The sequence below is a fragment of the Grampus griseus genome, assembly GCF_964374135.1.
Source record: "Grampus griseus genome assembly, chromosome: 6".
Lineage (NCBI taxonomy): Eukaryota > Metazoa > Chordata > Mammalia > Artiodactyla > Delphinidae > Grampus > Grampus griseus.
The window spans coordinates 4,531,751-4,549,502 of record NC_139000.1 but is presented as its reverse complement, the minus strand read 5'-3'; the positions used below and the strand labels follow the sequence as shown (position 1 = coordinate 4,549,502).

Genomic DNA, 17,752 nt, shown 5'->3' with positions numbered 1-17,752 from the left:
GCCCCCACCCCCTCCCCATCATATTATGCAACACCTGGCTGGTCTCCCGTCCATGAGTGCAACGCAGACTCCATGAGTGCAACGCAGGCTCCATGAGTACACGGACTGTGGTCAAGGCTGAACAGCACCCAGCACTATGCCTTCCTCTCCTGGTGCTCAGTGTTTACTGAATAAATATATGAATGCTTTAGCAACCTAGCTCACAAAAGGGCCTGATGCTTGATCTGAGACGTATCAAAAAGGCCCACCTTCACTGGAACCCTAAGGGCACAATGGTTTAACATTATGCTTTTTGAAACGTGCTCCACAGATGACTCGAGACTCGGGTGGGAAATGTGGCATTGGGGCTCTACCCCAGAGCTGCTGGATCAGAATTTCTGGGCTGCCTGCCAGGAATATGCATTTTCCACAAACTACACTGGTGATTCTTGGGCCTACTAAAGTTTGAGAACTACTGAACCCAGCAGAGAAATCAAGGCCCAAAACAGTTAAGCACTTTAGCTGTTCAACAGTCTTCCTACCTCAGAGAGCTTGGGATGGAGTGAAATGAGATAATGTGTCTAAACGGTTTAAAACAGATGAGTCATTCAAAAACAAGGCATGAATACGTTAAAGAAACTGAGGGTTGGTAAAAAGTATATTAAAGAGACTGATAAATGAGATTTATCTGTTGTAAACCATATATCAATAAAGATTAATCTATAACGCATTAAGGTACGTTTCAAGTATGGTTGAAGCTTCATCTTTGTCTTCTTCTCTTACATTTTCACACCTAGTGGATCAGTAAAAACTTGTGGATTAATATTTTAAATGCCGAAAGAAGCCAGCTGCTTGTTCTACTCTGACTCAGTTAAGCTCTTACAATATTTTGACTGTTTGAAGAAAATTAATAATGGGATGTAAGGCGGTAGATTAACTGAAACTAAATATCAACACAGCTAGATTTATTTTGGGATGACTGAGCTCATCTCTTCAAAGAACGGGAACAGAATTTACTTTATCATGAGTTATTAACTTACACAACCCCAAAACAGCCCCCGACCAGAGCGGAGAGAGCCAGCCGGAGTGTAGTTAAGGATTATGTAAGAGGCTGAAAGTTCAGATTTCATATTAGCCAGGACTTGGCCTGTCCAGGCTCCAGTCGATGACCCAAGGCTCACAAAGGTGCCAGGAGAAGTTAAGGTGATAACCGCCCTGAGAGTTCTGGAAGCAGGCTAGTTTCCTCTCCCCTGAGTAGCAGGTCCCCATTGCAGCCATGGGGAGAAACCGGGACAGCCAGAAGAGAAAGATGCTTTTCTGCGTCATTCGTGCATTCACTCAGCGAACACTGACTCAGCCCCGATCCCTCCTCCCTTCCCTCCTCCTGAGTCTGCGCTCCCTGTGTGTCCACAAGCAGGAAGCGGATACAATGCCGGGGCCTCCAGGTCAAGCACAGAGCCCAGGCCGGAGGTGACTGCTCCTACGTCTGATGGGCTCTGAAGCCCGATGTCTCCAGGCCAACAAGGAAAGGCAGGTTTAGCTTTCAGAGGAGCAAAATTGACCCCAAATCGCCTTAGAAGGTGCCAATTCGATAATATAGTCCTCATTGTTTCCTTTCCCCTCTATACTGTGAAGAAGCTGTTGGTGACAGGCTGAGGCTCCCAGGTACAGATCTTCGTACATCTAAGGCACCCTGCTGCTCCCTGGCAGGGATTGCTTGGTGAGGGAGGAAACCAAAATGGGATCACCAAACCTGCCCTTTGTTCACAGAATGCTCTGGAGTTCAATGACTTTATGCCATTTTTCCATGTGTGTGCACAAAAAATCCAAAACCCCCTCTGTGCTCACACACCAAAACCAGAAGAGATCTACAGTGACAACAAAATCAGTGGAACATGCTGACTGTGGACGCCAGGCCATGTTAACCAGAGCTGTTTCTGGACTCCTCTGTACACCAGTGTGGACACCAGGCCACTACATTTCACAATTCAAGTGACTCTTGGAAAAAGCTGTCCGGGGCTTCCCTGGTGGCACAGTAGTTAAGAATCTGCCTGCCAACGCAGGGGACAGGGGTTCGAACCCTGGTCTGGGAAGATCCCACATGCCGTGGAGCAACTAAGCCCATGTGCCATGACCACTGAGCCTGCGCTCTAGAACCCACGAGCCACAACTACTGAGCCCGCGTGCCACAACTACTGAAGCCTGTGTGCCTAGAGCCCGTGCTCCGCAACAAGAGAAGCCATCACAATGAGAAGCCCACGCACCACAACGAAGAGTAGCCCCTGCTCGCCACAACTAGAGAAAGCCCGCGTGCAGCAACAAAGATCCAACACAGCCAAAAATAAAATAAATGTCTATTTTTTAAAAAAAAGAAAGGAAAAGCTGTCTGCTCCACTGCTCCCAACACTGCCCTTCCTCCACTGCCTCCGTGGCATGGGCGAAAGCTTAAAAATATATCCTGGTACATGTGCAAGAATGACCACGCCACCATTATTTAAAAAGCAAAACCGGAAACAACCCAAACGCACAATGACAGGAGAAAGAATAAAGTGTGTACCGTCACGGAATGAACTATTACATAACCATGAAGATGATCAAATTATCAGATACAACTACCAACGTGGCTACCTCTTAGAAACAACCACACAATATGACACTGTTCTTATAAAGTTCAAAATTCAACAAAACTCAACGACACATTACTTAGGGATCCATGTCCATGTGGTAAATTCATACTTAAAAACGAAGAGAAGGGGATGATTATCAGGGTGGTGGTGATTTTGGGGGGAGAGGCAAGGACTGGGGAGAAGCACACACTGCTTATCTTCTGCTTCTTAGACTGGGTAGTAAGCTCATGTGTTTATCACTACACTTTTAAACTGGCATACACATTACATATATTCCTTTGTATACATCAAATTACACAATTAAAAAAAAACAAGAAAAAATTACCCGCCTGGTGTCTGATCACCCATATCTTACTCACCAGCACTACGAAGTATAATCAGAGACGGGAGGAAGAAGCACCCCGGAGGCCCGGAAGCCGTGTCCTGGCTGCACGAGCCTGGAGAAACCACGACCTCCACCACCTCAGTTTCCTCACTTGTGAAATGAAACCCATCGGCGCTACCTACCTTGAGGGCCTCTACGAGGAGGAAAGGAGATGAGCGCTAGGTAGAGCACAAGGCTCCGCGTGGTTCCGGGGGCAGGGGCCATGTGCTCTGTCATACGGACTGCGTGCTCGGCCCTGTCTCTCTTCCCCTGAGGAATGACCTCCTCCACTCCACATTCTTCTCGGGGGCTGCCAAGGCAGGACCCACCCCCCCAGGGGGAAGGACAACTTCAGGTTAGGCCAGTGGGAGTGTTTCCCCTCGGATATATGAGCACAGGCGCAGGATGAAAGGACGAAAGGCAGTTGAGGTCAAATCACTTGGGCCACAGAGTCCAAACGGGACCTTGTCGGGCTTCCCTGGTGGCGCAGTAGTTGAGAGTCCACCTGCCGATGCGGGGGACGCGGGTTCGTGCCCTGGTCTGGGAAGATCTCACATGCCGCGGAGCGGCTGGGCCCGTGAACCATGGCCGCTGAGCCTGCACGTCCGGAGCCTGTGCTCCGCAATGGGAGAGGCCACAACAGTGAGAGGCCCGCGTACCGCAAAAAAAAAAAAAAAAAGGGACCTTGTCCTGCTCCTGACACCCCTGGAGTGGACCTGGTTTTAGTCCCTCCTGGCAGGGCAGCTCTATCTTCATGTCTGTGAGCATCCAGCATCATTAAAAAGCAAAACAAAGACAAAAACCAACCCTTTTCTTGCTTCAGTTCATCAGAGCAGGTTTCTGTCGCCTGCACTCACGGAAGCCTGGCTGACTCAGGAGGAAACGCTGCTTTATTACAAAGCACGGGTGCACTTCAGGCTTCGGCCAAGCAGGCAGAGGGAGGTGTCAGCAGAGACTGCCCACGCGCGTCCTGCTTCAGCGGCCTAGCTGGTCCCCCCATCAGTCTCACTTGCCTCCCAAAGCTTTCAGAGTGCACCACCTCCCAGATTCACACAATTCATTTCAGAAGGATCTCCAGAAAACAAGTTTCACTCCTGCCTGAACCTCGTGCAGTGGCGCCCCACTGCCTACAGCACGGGTCTCACACTGTCTCCACCGGTCACAGGGCACAGGTGACTAGCGAGGGGACAAGGGGAGGCGGCAGCTGCCGGTCCCGCTCTCCGCCCAGGTGGAAATTCCCTTCGACCTCAGAGAAGATGTGTGTGGTGACAGCAAGTGGCCTAGGGATCTGCAGTCTAATAAAATACCATCTTTAAAAGTAAAAGCCAAATAAAGCCATGATGTTAAAAGTATGATTATCCACCTGGCAATTTAATTCCGAATCAGATCACCCACTGCTCTTCCTATAAACAGACACCACCTTGTGTGAATTCCCATGTCACCTAAGGAAGATGACAGCTTGCTGGCCAGATGCACAGTGATCTGAATTAGCCACTCGTGGCAGTGAAAACGGTGTGTATAAAAGCGAATTCTGTCCTTGATCGAGCCCCTAAACTCTCATCATCAGTCTACGAAAACAGAAGCTCAGTGAGAAAGCAGATGAGGCTGACAGGTCGCTGTGAAATAAAAGCCCACTTTCTCAGGTGGAAGTAACTCTAATATCTTAGACCTGTTTGCCTAGAAGCCTGTTCTCCCTGCTCATTCCTGTCAATGCCAAATCCCTATACCTTCATCAGGAAACGGAGGCTCAATGACCCAGAAATAATTTGAGCAAACCTATCTCACTGTGGACACTTTCACTTTTATCTTCATTAACTCTTTGGTCCCTGTCAAGTATCCTGGAAGTGGGATTTATGTTTCAGCTGCTGGGTCTAGAGGATCTTAACATTTAGACAATTTGTACGTTTAACCGGGGCAGAAAATATTGCATGTTTTTCTAGACGTATACAAATTGTTTTCTTTTTCTAGCAAAAGAACACTGTGTTATCTCATTCGCTGTACTTTTTAACTGAAAGAATTTTAAAGAAAAGTAGCATGTTACCCAGATGAACGTCACTGATTTTGCCGCGCATGTGAAATCCCGCCCAATTAACAATCCCACGTCTTTTCCTTTCTTAAGAGAAAAACACACATGCGCACACAATAAGCCTGCTCTCTTCAGGTGAGTGGGCTGAGCGAACAGTCGCTCGTCCTGGGTGACTGCCTATTTATAAGAGTTTACAACGGTGAAACGCGGAAGTCCGGGGACTTCACACCAGGCCCCAGAGCAGCAGTGCTAGTGAGACGTAAAAAAACACTCAGTCCTGAAGCTTGCCTTCCTGATGTCCATCAAAAACCATCACTCTTAACCAGTTAATTCTCCTTTTCTGTAAAACATGGAGGCTCCTCAAAATCTGTGCTCGAGGAAGGGCTCTCCAAGCATTTGTATTAGTACCCAGAGCGCCAGAAAAGCACCTCATCACTGCAGTCTCTGTGCCTTTCTAATTGCGACTATAATTTAGCATTTCTATTCTACCGTATTTCCCAAACACACCTGTCTTTGGTGAATTTATGTGAATACAAACATCAGTGATGAGGTCAGGAGGCCAACTTGCTCAGAGCAAACCCACATCAGAAACAACAAAATCAGACTTCCCCGGTGGGCCAGTGGTTAAGAATCCACCTTCCAATGCAAGGGACGTGGGTTCGAGCCCTGGTCGGGGAACTAAGATCCCACATGCCGCAGGGTAACTGAGCCTGCATGCCGTAACTACTGAGCCCGCGCACCACAACTAGAGAGGAGCCTGCGTGCCGCCGCTAAGACCTGACACAGCCAAAAACAAACAAATGAATAAAATAAATATTGAAAAAAAAAAGAAAAAGAAAAAAGAAACAACAAAATCAGAAACCGTCAGTGATAAGCACTCAGACACTTTCTTCAAATACGGAATGGATTTTATAAATGATTTCCCACAGCAGGATCCAACAGGCGAGCGTTCCTACTGTCTTTGGTACACTATAAGACAGGTTCACCAGAACACCATGAACTGACTCACAGGGGACAGGGTCTCACACTGTATTTCCTGTCTGGGTAACTCTTAGATGAGCACTCAGACACTTTCTTCAAATACGGAATGGATTTTATAAATGATTTCCCATAGCAGGATCCAATAGGCGAGCATTCCTATTGTCTTTGGTACACTATAAGACAGGTTCACCAAAACACCATGAACTGACTCACAGGGGACAGGGTCTCACACTGTATTTCCTGTCTGGGTAACTCTTAGATGGGCTCTGCGATTTCATTCAAAAGCATGTAGAACGTACTACAGAATGCCGGTAAAGAGAAATAACGCTGTTCACCATCAAACTGGGATTTAATTTCCATTCTAGAGCTCCGACCACACAGAAACAGGTTAACCTGGAGGCCAATGTCCTTGCACGTGTCCCTACAAACAGGTCAGGCAGAACTTACGAGAAGCATGGCGGACGTCCCATTGGGTCTGGATAAGTGGATGGACATTTCAGGGAACATCCTGTCGATGCGGCTTATCACGTCGTCAACATACCTGAGAGGGAGAAAGACACACAGGTGTAAGAGCTGGAGCCCTAGTCACAGAAATACAAACCTACGGTACGCTTTCCTTCTCAATTTAATTTTTCATTAGTGAAATACGTTTTTAAGAAGGCAGATGGGATTTATAAGCCTTTTAAGGAAAAATACTACTCCCCAGTTCTCCCTCTTGCTTTTTAGTGATTTAGTGACCATCCATTTTTTTAGTGATTTCTGTTGGTATTTACCTCTGTATTTCCACATGATGTGTTTTTAATGCCAGTTCCTGGTTTTTCATTTTAAGGTGTGACCTCGTGGCTTTCTTCTATAGACCAGAATTTAGTTCTGCCACCTTCCTGGCCACTGGGCTCCAATTACAGGGCCCCTCCCTCTGTCCTCCTGGTCTAGGGATGGAAGCAGCTTCCTGTTTTGCTCACCTGTTTGCCTTTCTGTTTCCTCTTTGGCTTCTCATCTCAATCACCTCAATAATCAAGTCTCTGGATTAAATTCCTTCTGTTTTAAATACCTGAAGTCATTCCTGTTTTTCTGGTTTGAGTCTAACTAATTCAAATGATCTCACCATTTTTGCTTAAATCAGTATTTCTTGTTTACATTCTAAAATATCTGCTATATATATTTTTTAATAGCTGAGCTGCATAGTGGATCGTGAGTATGTTTATCTACTTGTACAGTTTTTTTGTTTCATTGGATTTTCACTTGATTCTTTTTCTGTGTACCTATGACAATTTTTTCCCTTAAACTCTCTACCTGACTCTAAAACGTCTCTGACTACGGTCAAACATATCAGACATATCAGTTTCCATTTTTTTCTTGGAAACATCCCTCTGAAAGGCAGTCTTCTGTTCTTCTGGTCCAAATGGAAGCTGTACCTATTACGATTCAATGATCATTGAGATAACTGACATAAGCACTTAGCATGGCATAAACTTAGGGCTTAAAATTTATAAATACTCTTACTGGTATATCACGGGCATCGTGGGCATAGTCTGCAAAACTGTCCTCTCTTAGCAGGAAGAATCCCTCCCACCCCCAATACCCCAGCGGAAGCTCACTGAGAAAACACCAACCCACAGCATCAACAGAGCTGGGTCTGGCTCAGATCCTCTGAGAATAAAATCACAGCAGCACTTGTGCTCACCGTCCAATCACACGGGCACAAAGGGGATGTAGGATACAGTAGCTGCGATGCAAAACTATCTGTTAAGGATTTTTACATTGGATTTCGTATCTGTTGGATACGACAAATTAAATTACACGTCCATTAGATCAGGGACATATAAAAGCTATGTTCTCTTGGGGGAAGAGGGAGATTCGCTCTCCACTCACAACATGAACAGAGTTTAGTTTGAGAGACAGCAGACAACACAATGCCAGTTGTTAAAAAGTGAACATCAACATATGAGCTATGGAAGTCAGTAATCTTGCTGATTAACCTATCAGGTTTTCCCTAGGGAACGTTATATGCAGTTTTAAACTTCAAGTTGAAAAAGGAAGGGGGAAAACTCTAGAAGGCCCAGTGGTGAGTAACAATGATAGGAAGACCAGAGCAGAGACAAGTGAGAAGAGGCGGAGGTGCGCTGAAGGCTACTTGCTCCTGCAGAAAAGGGGGCTGCCTGTGGGGAGACTCGGGTATTCTTCAAGTGTGCAAATGGCTTTTAAAACTCAGTACCGAAGAGCCATCTTCCATCTCAAGAAAGGACCACAAGGTGAGGATGTGGCATTAAAAAGCGAACTAGCTTAAAAAGAAAAGAGGTACTGCTTAAAGGCAAGGCTCCATTCTGTTGATTTTGAAAATGGTTTAGAAAACAATCTTTCCTGGATGGCTAAGAGCCAGACTGACTAAGACATCATGCATCATCTCCCGCGGTCCCTTCTAGATTTACAGCTTCACGATACACAACCTTAGCTCTAAGCTTAAACGCTACAAAAGAGGCAAAAAGATGAGGAAAGGAGGAAATTAACTCATTTTTCACAACTGCCTACTGTTTCTTGAGATGGTGGAAGACAGGTGGCAACATTCATGTCAAAAGTTCACACCAGGTCACTGGAGACATTTCTGCATTTACAGACTGCTTTGCTAACAACTCTACGTGTGCGACGTAAACCCAGTTACTTCAGACTCAGCAGGAAGCAGAAATCCACTCTCCTGTGTGGATGGAGGTCATTGCTAAGTACATGCTAACGGGGAGGGGGACAGCCAATGTCTTCTGACCGGATCCTCAATCAATAGCCATTACAGCTCTGGACAGTAGAATGCAAAAGAATATGCAGAACTTGGGCACAAAGTTAACGTCGTAATTTGCTCTCCCTTGTACCTTTCACCTTGAAGGTTCCGAAGTACTTTCTAGAAAACCTGTCTCTCTAGTAGGCTGGGAATTTAGGGGCATAGGTAGGTGAGGTGATGATTCCAGAAACCAAGTTCAGGGTGTAGATTTCCAGGACTCTATGCCAGCTACTCGATTTGCTTGCTTTCAGCAGGGGCCAGCATTCTGAAAGGGCAGAGGCAACAAAAGCTCCCTGACATTTCTGGAATCCTCTGCATACGAGCTCTTTACTTGTAAAGGGAGGCAGTGGCAGGAGAAAAGAGCCCCAGAAGAAATATCTGATGCGGACATGGCAAAGTAGAGAGGTCGGGGGCGGTATTTTTGGTTCCCTCCCCAGCCAGTGATCTCAGATAAAGCTCAGCAAAGCTCAACCCAAAGATTTTATTAAGCAAAAATGCGCTTCAAGGAGACGGGTCTTCATTCCCACACCTAACATAAAGGAGATGCAAATTTCCTTTTTACAGGTGACATTATGTATTTGCCAAAAAAGAGAAAGAAAGTCAGCTGCATCTTTCGCTGAGGAAAACGATGTCGGAATCCTAGAAGCAAAAAATCAAAACATTTCATTTTCAAATAGACCCAACCTTCAAAACGCAAATGCACCACCACTAGTGACTTGACAGAAATAAGGAAAGCTTGGAACGGCAAATTAAAAAGCTGGAGCCGAGATGACATTTTCTTTCTGCAGAGGGTGGGGGTTGGCATGGGAGGGGCTCCTGGCTTCCTCTGTGTGCCCCGCCAGCCCCGCCAGCGCGTGCAGAGCTCAGAGCGCGGGCCCAGGACAGGTAGGAACAGCGCGCTCCCCTCCCACACGCCACCATATGCTGCACTCCGCTCTGCGGCAGGATCGAATGACTTTAATTTTTACCTTTGGAATATAGGCAAACAAGCACTAACACGGCAGTGGTGACTGGTTTACACTTGAGCAGACGCGGTGCAGAACGACATTAATTTCGTGCCAAATTGAGCAGTGAGTCACAATTTGCACATATCTGTCAACCTGTTAACAGGGTAATAACTTGGAAAGATTGCTGTTCCTATTTACATTACAGAGGCCTTTCGAAAACGGAGAGCTGCTTGGTTCTCCTCCTTGAAGCACTCAGCTGATCAGCTGGCTGGCTGGTCCAAGCACCAGGTTTTTAGAAAGACAAACTCCTAGAAATCACAGGTTCAGATCAAGGTGGCATTCATAGTTTCAATATTTTCAGGTAGAAAATGAACTTTTAAGCAATTAGAGAATTCCATCTCCCTGTCCTGCTCCTCAGTTACAGTCAGACTCTCAATGGGTTCTGATCCAATTTCCCCAGTGCATCCGACGGCTCCTTCTCAGGCTTTCCAAAGGCTTCCTTAGTACCAAGCTTCAGTCTTAACTATTCCAACATCTCTGCTGATTCAGAAACAACCATGCCTTTCTCGGAATCCTAACATTTGTCTCTGAAGCCCTATAAACCTTGTTCTCTTCTGATTTTCTTCAAGTAGCTTGGCCTGCTCCTTTAAATGTCCTTAATCAGAGAATTAAAGAACACCGGGATCTCAGAGGTCCTCTTACTCAATGTCCCCGTCAATCTAGGGACTTAACAGCATCTCCAAGAGATGGTCTGCTTAAATAAACAACCCTGTAGCACACCTTATAAGACAGCCCCATGCACTGCTGGACCACCAGGCTGCCTCCAACCCACTGACCAGTATCTCCCTCCACCCAATTACTTCCTTCAGCCTTGTGAAATCACACACGAATATTTCCTCTGAAACCTAAAGGCTTTCTGCAAACATGTAAAAGACTATTGGTTTTCCGATTTATCAGTGTTTTTAAATCTTTCTTGGGTCACAGATCCCTTTCAGAATGCACTATAAACTAAAGTATATGTCTGCTCAAAATTTTGCATGTAATTTTCTGCAGTTTATAGGTCCCTTAAAGTCCATTCATGGACCCCAAGTTCAGAAAAACTGCTCTAGACCTGTTCTAGAATGAAGGTATCTGGTTTTCTTCTTTAGTCCTTTCTGGGTGGAAAACTGTAGTTTTCAATAAAACTATCTTCATTTTGGAAGTATATATATACATTTTGCAGCCTAGAAGTGAACATAACTGAAGTGGTAGTACAGGGGGTACAATGGATCTGATAGTTCTGATCATCTTAAAATCATGCTTCCATGCTGGAGTCCAAGGTTAGTGTTTGTTTTTAAACTACTGTCTCTCACTGCTTATCTTTCCAACAAAGTCAAGGACCTACTTCCATGACCTCAGAGGTCACCTGATAGTAAGTAACCCTTTCTGCCTTCTACAGCCACATCACCTGTGCTTTACAGAAGCTCCTTGCTTGTAAAAAGAGAGAGCTCCCCACTTTCTGCATCACTGCTTAAGGCACAGCTCGGTGGTGAACTTAACCTCAAGTCCTCGGAGGGCCAACGAGGCCCCGAGGTCCAGCTGCTGCTCTGCTCTGGCCTGGCCCCGCCTCCTCCCCCCCACATCCAGAGCAGGCTCGCACTACCTTGCACGCTGTGCTGTGCACGTTCCACATTCTCCACCTGGAGGATCCCCCTCATAACTCCTCCCACCCCCAGGCCCAGGTCAGCCCCGTGCATGCTTCAAGTCTTTGGGTTCCAGCTTAAATGACACTTCCTCGGGGGAACCTTCTCTGACACTCCCCCCGGTGCCCCCATCAGTCAGTGCGCCCTTCATCTCACCTCTTACGGCACTTTTTAAAAAATAAGTCTTTATTGGAGTATAACTGCTTCACAATACTGTGTTAGTTTCTGCTGTACAACAAGGTGAATCAGCCATAGGCATACACATGTCCCCATATCCCCTCCCTCTTGAGCCTCCCTCCCACCCTCCCTAACCCACCCCTCTAGGTCATCACAAAGCACTGAGCTGATCTCCCTGTGCTATGCAGCTGCTTCCCACCAGCCAACTATTTTACATTTGGTAGCGTATATATGTTGATGCTACTCTCGCTTTGCCCCAGCTTCCCCCTCCCACCCCATGCCCTCAAGTCTATTCTCTATGTCTATGTCTTTATTCCTGCCCTGCCACTGGGTTCATCAGTACCATTTTTTTTTAGATTCCGTATATATGCGTTAGCATATGGTATTTGTTTTTCTCTTTCTGACTTACTTCACTCTGTATGACAGACTCTAGGTCCATCCACCTCACTACAAATAACTCAGTTTCGTTTCTTTTTATGGCTGAGTAATATCCCATTGTATATATGTGCCACATCTTCTTTATCCAATCATCTGTCAGTGGACATTCAGGTTGCTTCCATGTCCTGGCTATTGTAGATAGTGCTGCAATGAACACTGTGGTACATGTCTCTTTTTGAATTATGGTTTTCTCAGGGTATATGCCCAGTAGTGGGATTGCTGGGTCATATGGTAGTTCTATTGTTACACTTTTTAATTCTCTCTGCGTCTCCTGTCCCAGTTGTAATTAAGCAATTTTTCCCAGTGATTACTTAAGGTCTATCTCCTCAACAGGTCTCTCCAGGGGACTGCATGACCGCCTTCTTCAAGGCTGAATCCCAGCAACTGGCCACGGTGCCTGGTACCCACCAGGCACTCCTTAAATATTTGCCGAAGGAGCAGACAGGACATTAAAAGTAAGCTATGCAGACGCCAGTTAGGCGGTTATGAAACAACTACAATGCAAAGTTCTCTTTAGCAGGTGAAGATGTGACGTGTTGAGTTCACTACATTAGCCATCAAAAGTCACTAACAACGGCAACCACAGAGCCCCTCAGAACGCACCTCAAAGAAGGCAGCAGAGAGTCTTCAAAGTCTTAAAGCTTAATACGCAGCTACAAGATCCCTGCATCTGTTTTAGGAGCAGCTCGATGCTTCTAAGAAGGAAGAGCGTTCTGAAGGCATGCATTGTGTTATTGACATGCCAGTTTTCAAATGCTGCTTTTAATGAACTAATTAATTCTGCAAAAACATTAGTATAAAGATGTGTGCTACCAAATCAGGATTACAATACCAAAATGATAACAAAACAGAATGTGGAAGACATTTCTAAAGATATCGGTTTTGCAAAACATTAGTTGTCTGCCCTACACTCTGAAATATATTGCAGAGTACCTGTTATTAAAGCCTTAAAATAACTTGCTGGACAGATGGCTTAGTTCTCTAAAGTCTGACCCCTCCTCAAAAGAAAAAAAAACAAAAAAACCCCAACAAACCTGGACTCTAGCCAGTGATCCCGTGTTAGCGAGACGTTTAGCAGCTCAGACCAGATTTAAATAGCATTTACCCCACACAGTGTGTACGATACATGCAGTTCATTTTCTCCACCCGTACAAAATCTGAAAGTTAGGAAATCATATATTAATAAGCCACCTTTCTGGGGAAAGGGTAATGCCCAGCAGATAACAAAAAACAAAAAAAAGGAGTAATTTGCACCATCTGAAAATAATTTAAGATTTTCCTCCACACCTGTCCAGAATGATAGACCAAGAGGACTTTGCCAGTGGGTGGAAACAGAAGGGGGTTTGTTTAATTACTTCATGAGAATGAGACTGCCTGAAACTCCAACTATCTATCTCAGTATGCTGAAGAAACAGGATTGGAAACTTAGGTCAAACTTGCTCACTTCCTCCACTTTGGTCAAATTTCTCAGGTTTGTAAAATATTTGTATCATCACATAGGTCAGAGATGTTTAGTTATTCTCTAACTGTACGTAAAAAAGCAAGACTAGACCAGTGACAGAAAGAGAAGCTAAGATTCCTCCACCATCTCTCACCACACTCCCTCCCTTGCCACCTCTACCCAGCTAGCTAGCTACCTACTGTTATTCTCTTTCAAGAAAAGACACTCAAAACTTCAAAATCTCTTTATGGAAACTCAACACCTAAGCAGACATGGCTGTCAAGAGTAGGAAGACCTGCTTCCTCAGAGTGGAACTGTAGCCAGGCCACAGAAGTAGGAGGGGAGCTTTCCCCTCTTCTCTCCTGAGTAGCTTATGAACTTTGAACTACGTGAATGTGTTACCTGAACAAATCTGGGAGAACCACCTGGGCAAGCAAACAAAAGCTACCTCCATTTCCATAAGTTGAAATAAACGCACAAACACTCACCATATACTGAAATACAGAAACTAACCTTCCTTCTTCCACTGGGTGTCAAGCAGCCCAGTAAGCCCTGGGTATGTATGAACCGGAACACATGGCAAATACCATCATAAAGACAGAATTCTTCTTATACACGATTTACCATGATTTAGAGAGGTAAAGAATTCAGTCTGTAAACTCTCCCTATTATCTATTAACAAATATTTATTGAGTGCCTATAGTTGTCGATAATTACTGTGTTCAGGGAATGATCTTAAGTACTAAGGATTAAAAATAAATAAATTGTATTAGCTGGCTCACAGCAGGCTTTCTCTGGAGGGACAGGTCCAGTCTGTGCTTTCTGCTGGAGAAGAGTCAGGTTGAGCAGGAAAGTAGGCCTTGCTTTCCAGTTTTCAAAGCACTTTTGTATTCTTTATCTCATTCGATCTCTCACTAACTCTGTAAAATAAGAAGGGCAAGTGCCAAACTCCTACTTCATAAATGACAGAAAAAAGGAGGTTAAGTGACCTGCCCGAGGTAACAGCACAGCTAACTGGCAGAGCCGGGCCCAGAACTGACGTCTCTGATCCCCATTCCAGGGCTTTCCTGCACATCACAGTGCTTTTATAGGTCTGTGAGGATTGCACGGAAAAAGCAGATGGCCTTTTTGTCATTCCCCGGGCTTTATAAGACAACTGAGAAAGTTTTGAGTAGCGTATTGACAAAATGGAATCAATGCATGATTTTCTCTCTTCCCAGTCGTTCAGTAAATATCCACTCGGTGCCTAACTGAGCCCAGGGACACAATGATGCTCAGGTGGTCTCCGCCCTCAGGGGGCTCACACTTCATTTGGTTACAAGTCATTTTCCTTCAAGATCACAGGCTTATTTCCAGGAAAAAACAGGACAACTAAGTTAAATTTCCTTCCATTCCCCAGTTGGGAGAAAATCAAAGCGCAAAGTTGGTAGGTTACAGGAAGGGGTGAAAGGTGAATACTTGTTTTGCATTTTACTTTACATTAATAACTAAAAGGTAGACGTTTTTCTCAACGTCTGTTCTTCTTGCATTAAAAATTTATTCAGGGGGACTTCCCTACAGTGGATAAGTGGATAAGACTCTGCACTTCCAATGCAGGGGGTCTGGCTTTGATCCCTGGTCAGGGAACTAGATCCCACATGCATGCCACAACTAAGAGTTCGTATGCCACAACTAAAGAGCCCATGTGCTGCAACTAAGGAGCCTGCCTGCTGCAACTAAGGATCCCTCAAGCTGCAACTAAGGAGCCTGCCTGCTGCAACTAAGAGCTGGTGCAACCAAATAAATAAATAAATACTTTTAAAAAATTTATTCAGATATTGGTGGGTCCTAGTTTTCCCTAAAATGCTGAAACAATGTATTAAGCTTGGGAAAGAATTCTGATTTCACTCAACATCTACCTCCTCTGTGAGCCCTTCCATGTTACAGGGATGGAAAAAAACCCCAAACAAACAAAACACCCACATCGAACTTTCCAGCAAGACCAATTTACAATAGTTGTTAAATCAGTCACCTCTGTCGGATCTGCGAAAATGACCCTCAGAGCTCACAGCCCGCTCCCTTTCATGCTGGGTTCCTGTAACCACACTCTCCTCGCACCCCTCAGGGGAAGGGCCGGCCTGGGCTACTGCACTAGTCCCTGTGTTTTCCCACACCTGCCTGCACCTCTGGAAACAGGCCCTTTAGAAAAGACCTCCTCGAACTGGAGACGCCTCCCGGAACTCTAAAAGGTTCCCCTCAAATAAATCCTATGACGTTCCAACCAACCTTGCAATTCTCCCGCTAGAACAAGAAATCGGAAAAATAAATTCAAAAATAGTTCAACTAATTGAGAACAGTAGTGACACGACTATTCTAAATTGGTAATGAAGTAAAACTTCACATACACTCTGCTTAGCACTTTAATTCAACATCATTCGTTTAACAAGTGTCTCCTGGAGAGTTTTAACTGTGGACGTGACTACTTTTGAAATTCATGGCTTTAAACAGAATAATGGGATCATAATGCAAGTATCTGCCTCACTGAGAAACTGTCACCCACTCTTCTCCTCCTCTCAGTGCCCCCTTCTCCGTAAAGGGGCCATGCCCCTCCACGCTGCAGGCACAAACCGTTCCTTCTCAGACCACTGCCAAGCGCTAGTTTGCTTTTCCCTCTAAGTTCACCGTCCAGTTCACATTTGCCCCAGACCAACAATTTCCAAAGTGTGACATGAAACTCACAGAGCGGCATGTGGGGTGGTGTTAGGTGATCTATGGATGAATACTTTCAATGTACACAGAAAAGTATATAAGGAGCAAATAAAACCTGTGATCTCATAGATATTACTTCTTAGAAAGGGGTTAAGTTTTAAAAATGAGTTTATTTAAAGAAAAATATTACGCAAATAATAGAACAGCTGACCAAAGATTATGGCAAAAATCCTATAGGTGGTTGAAAATGACTGCGTGTAGAAACGCCCTAAAATAAGGCAGGTAATTAAACAGCTTTGTTTCAAAAAGGTTTTGCTTGTCTTTGTAGATTGCGGGGTTTTTCCATTCTTAATGAATCTTCAGTTTTAGACCTTAAAAAAAAGGAAGTTTTCACCCATACATCTGGAGCTATTGAAAAGAGGAGCTATAGCTAAGCATCCTAGGAGGGGGTAGGTGTTTAGGTCAGCAATACTGCGAGGCCCGGGCTCTGGCTGATCCATCACCCTGGGAGCTGACTACACGAGAAAGCGCGTCTGGGAATCTGCTACGTGAGCACGGGACCAGGGCCTTCTTAACAGAAAATAAAATGGCTTCCACTCGGGCACCAGCATGCATGGCCACTGGCTCCAGAATTCCTTTTGCCACCCTCGAAGGAGCTAAAACTTGTACCAGAATAGATTTCTCCCAGTGGAGCCAAATCTAGGATTCTAACGGTGGCAGGTAGAAGATGCTTACGGCACCCTGAACAAACTCTCAGAGGGCACCCCCACAGGTTTACGGTGGCCTCACCAAACCGGGGCCGACTCAACATTTACCGTATTGCCGTAAGCTGAGAAATCTCGTGGCAGTCTTTCAAATCCTGGCACAAGCTTTTACACTGCACGTCAGAGGAGAAATAAAGTTAATCAATCTGACCCTCTTGCTCACCCCCCTGCGTCCTGCCTACTTGTTCCTCTCCCACAGCACTCCCATCCCAAGGAACCTTTCCTCTGCCCAGGGAAAGGGGAAAACTTCAGAGGAACAAAGCCCATCATTTACAACAAGGAAGGTCATAAGAATGATTTGAAAAAACAAACAAACAAACAAAAAGCTTGGAAGGGTGACTTCATCCAGAAAATGTTCCTCAAAACAGTCGACAACAGGCCTCTCAGTAATGAACACAATAGAGAAAAATCACTGAAATCAAGAGCAGATAATTTGGAAAATAAATAAATAAAACTGAGAAATTTCTAGCTAGACTGATCAAAGAAAAAGAAACAAGACACAACTTACCAATATCAGGAATGAACAAGAAAACATCACTCGTTCTAGAGACATTAAAAGGATAATAAAAGAATGTTACAAACAACTTTGTGCAAACAAATTCGACAAGTTAGATGAGATGAACAGTCTTTGAAAGATATAAATTATATAATTGATATAAGAAGAAATAAAAATCTAAATTGCCCTCTATCTTTTTTTATTCATTAAATTTGTTATCAAAAGTCTCCCCATACAGAAAACTCCAGGCCCGCATGGATTCACTGGTTAATTCTAACAAAAATTTAGGGAAGCGATAATACCAATCTTAAGGAAACGCTTTCAGGAAACAGAGGAAGAAGGAACATGCTCGACTGATTTGATGGGGCCAGA

At 44.9% G+C, this 17,752-nt stretch overlaps 1 protein-coding gene across 1 annotated transcript in view; it reads right to left on the bottom strand.

Moving 5' to 3' along the window:
* MED27 (mediator complex subunit 27) overlaps positions 1-17,752 on the bottom strand; it is a 196,914-nt gene that overhangs the window by 61,227 nt on the left and 117,935 nt on the right. Inside the window, exon 4 of the mRNA XM_082657425.1 lies at positions 6,425-6,518. Within this exon, the coding sequence (XP_082513551.1) occupies positions 6,425-6,518 (94 nt within the window). The remainder of the gene's footprint in view (positions 1-6,424; positions 6,519-17,752) is intronic.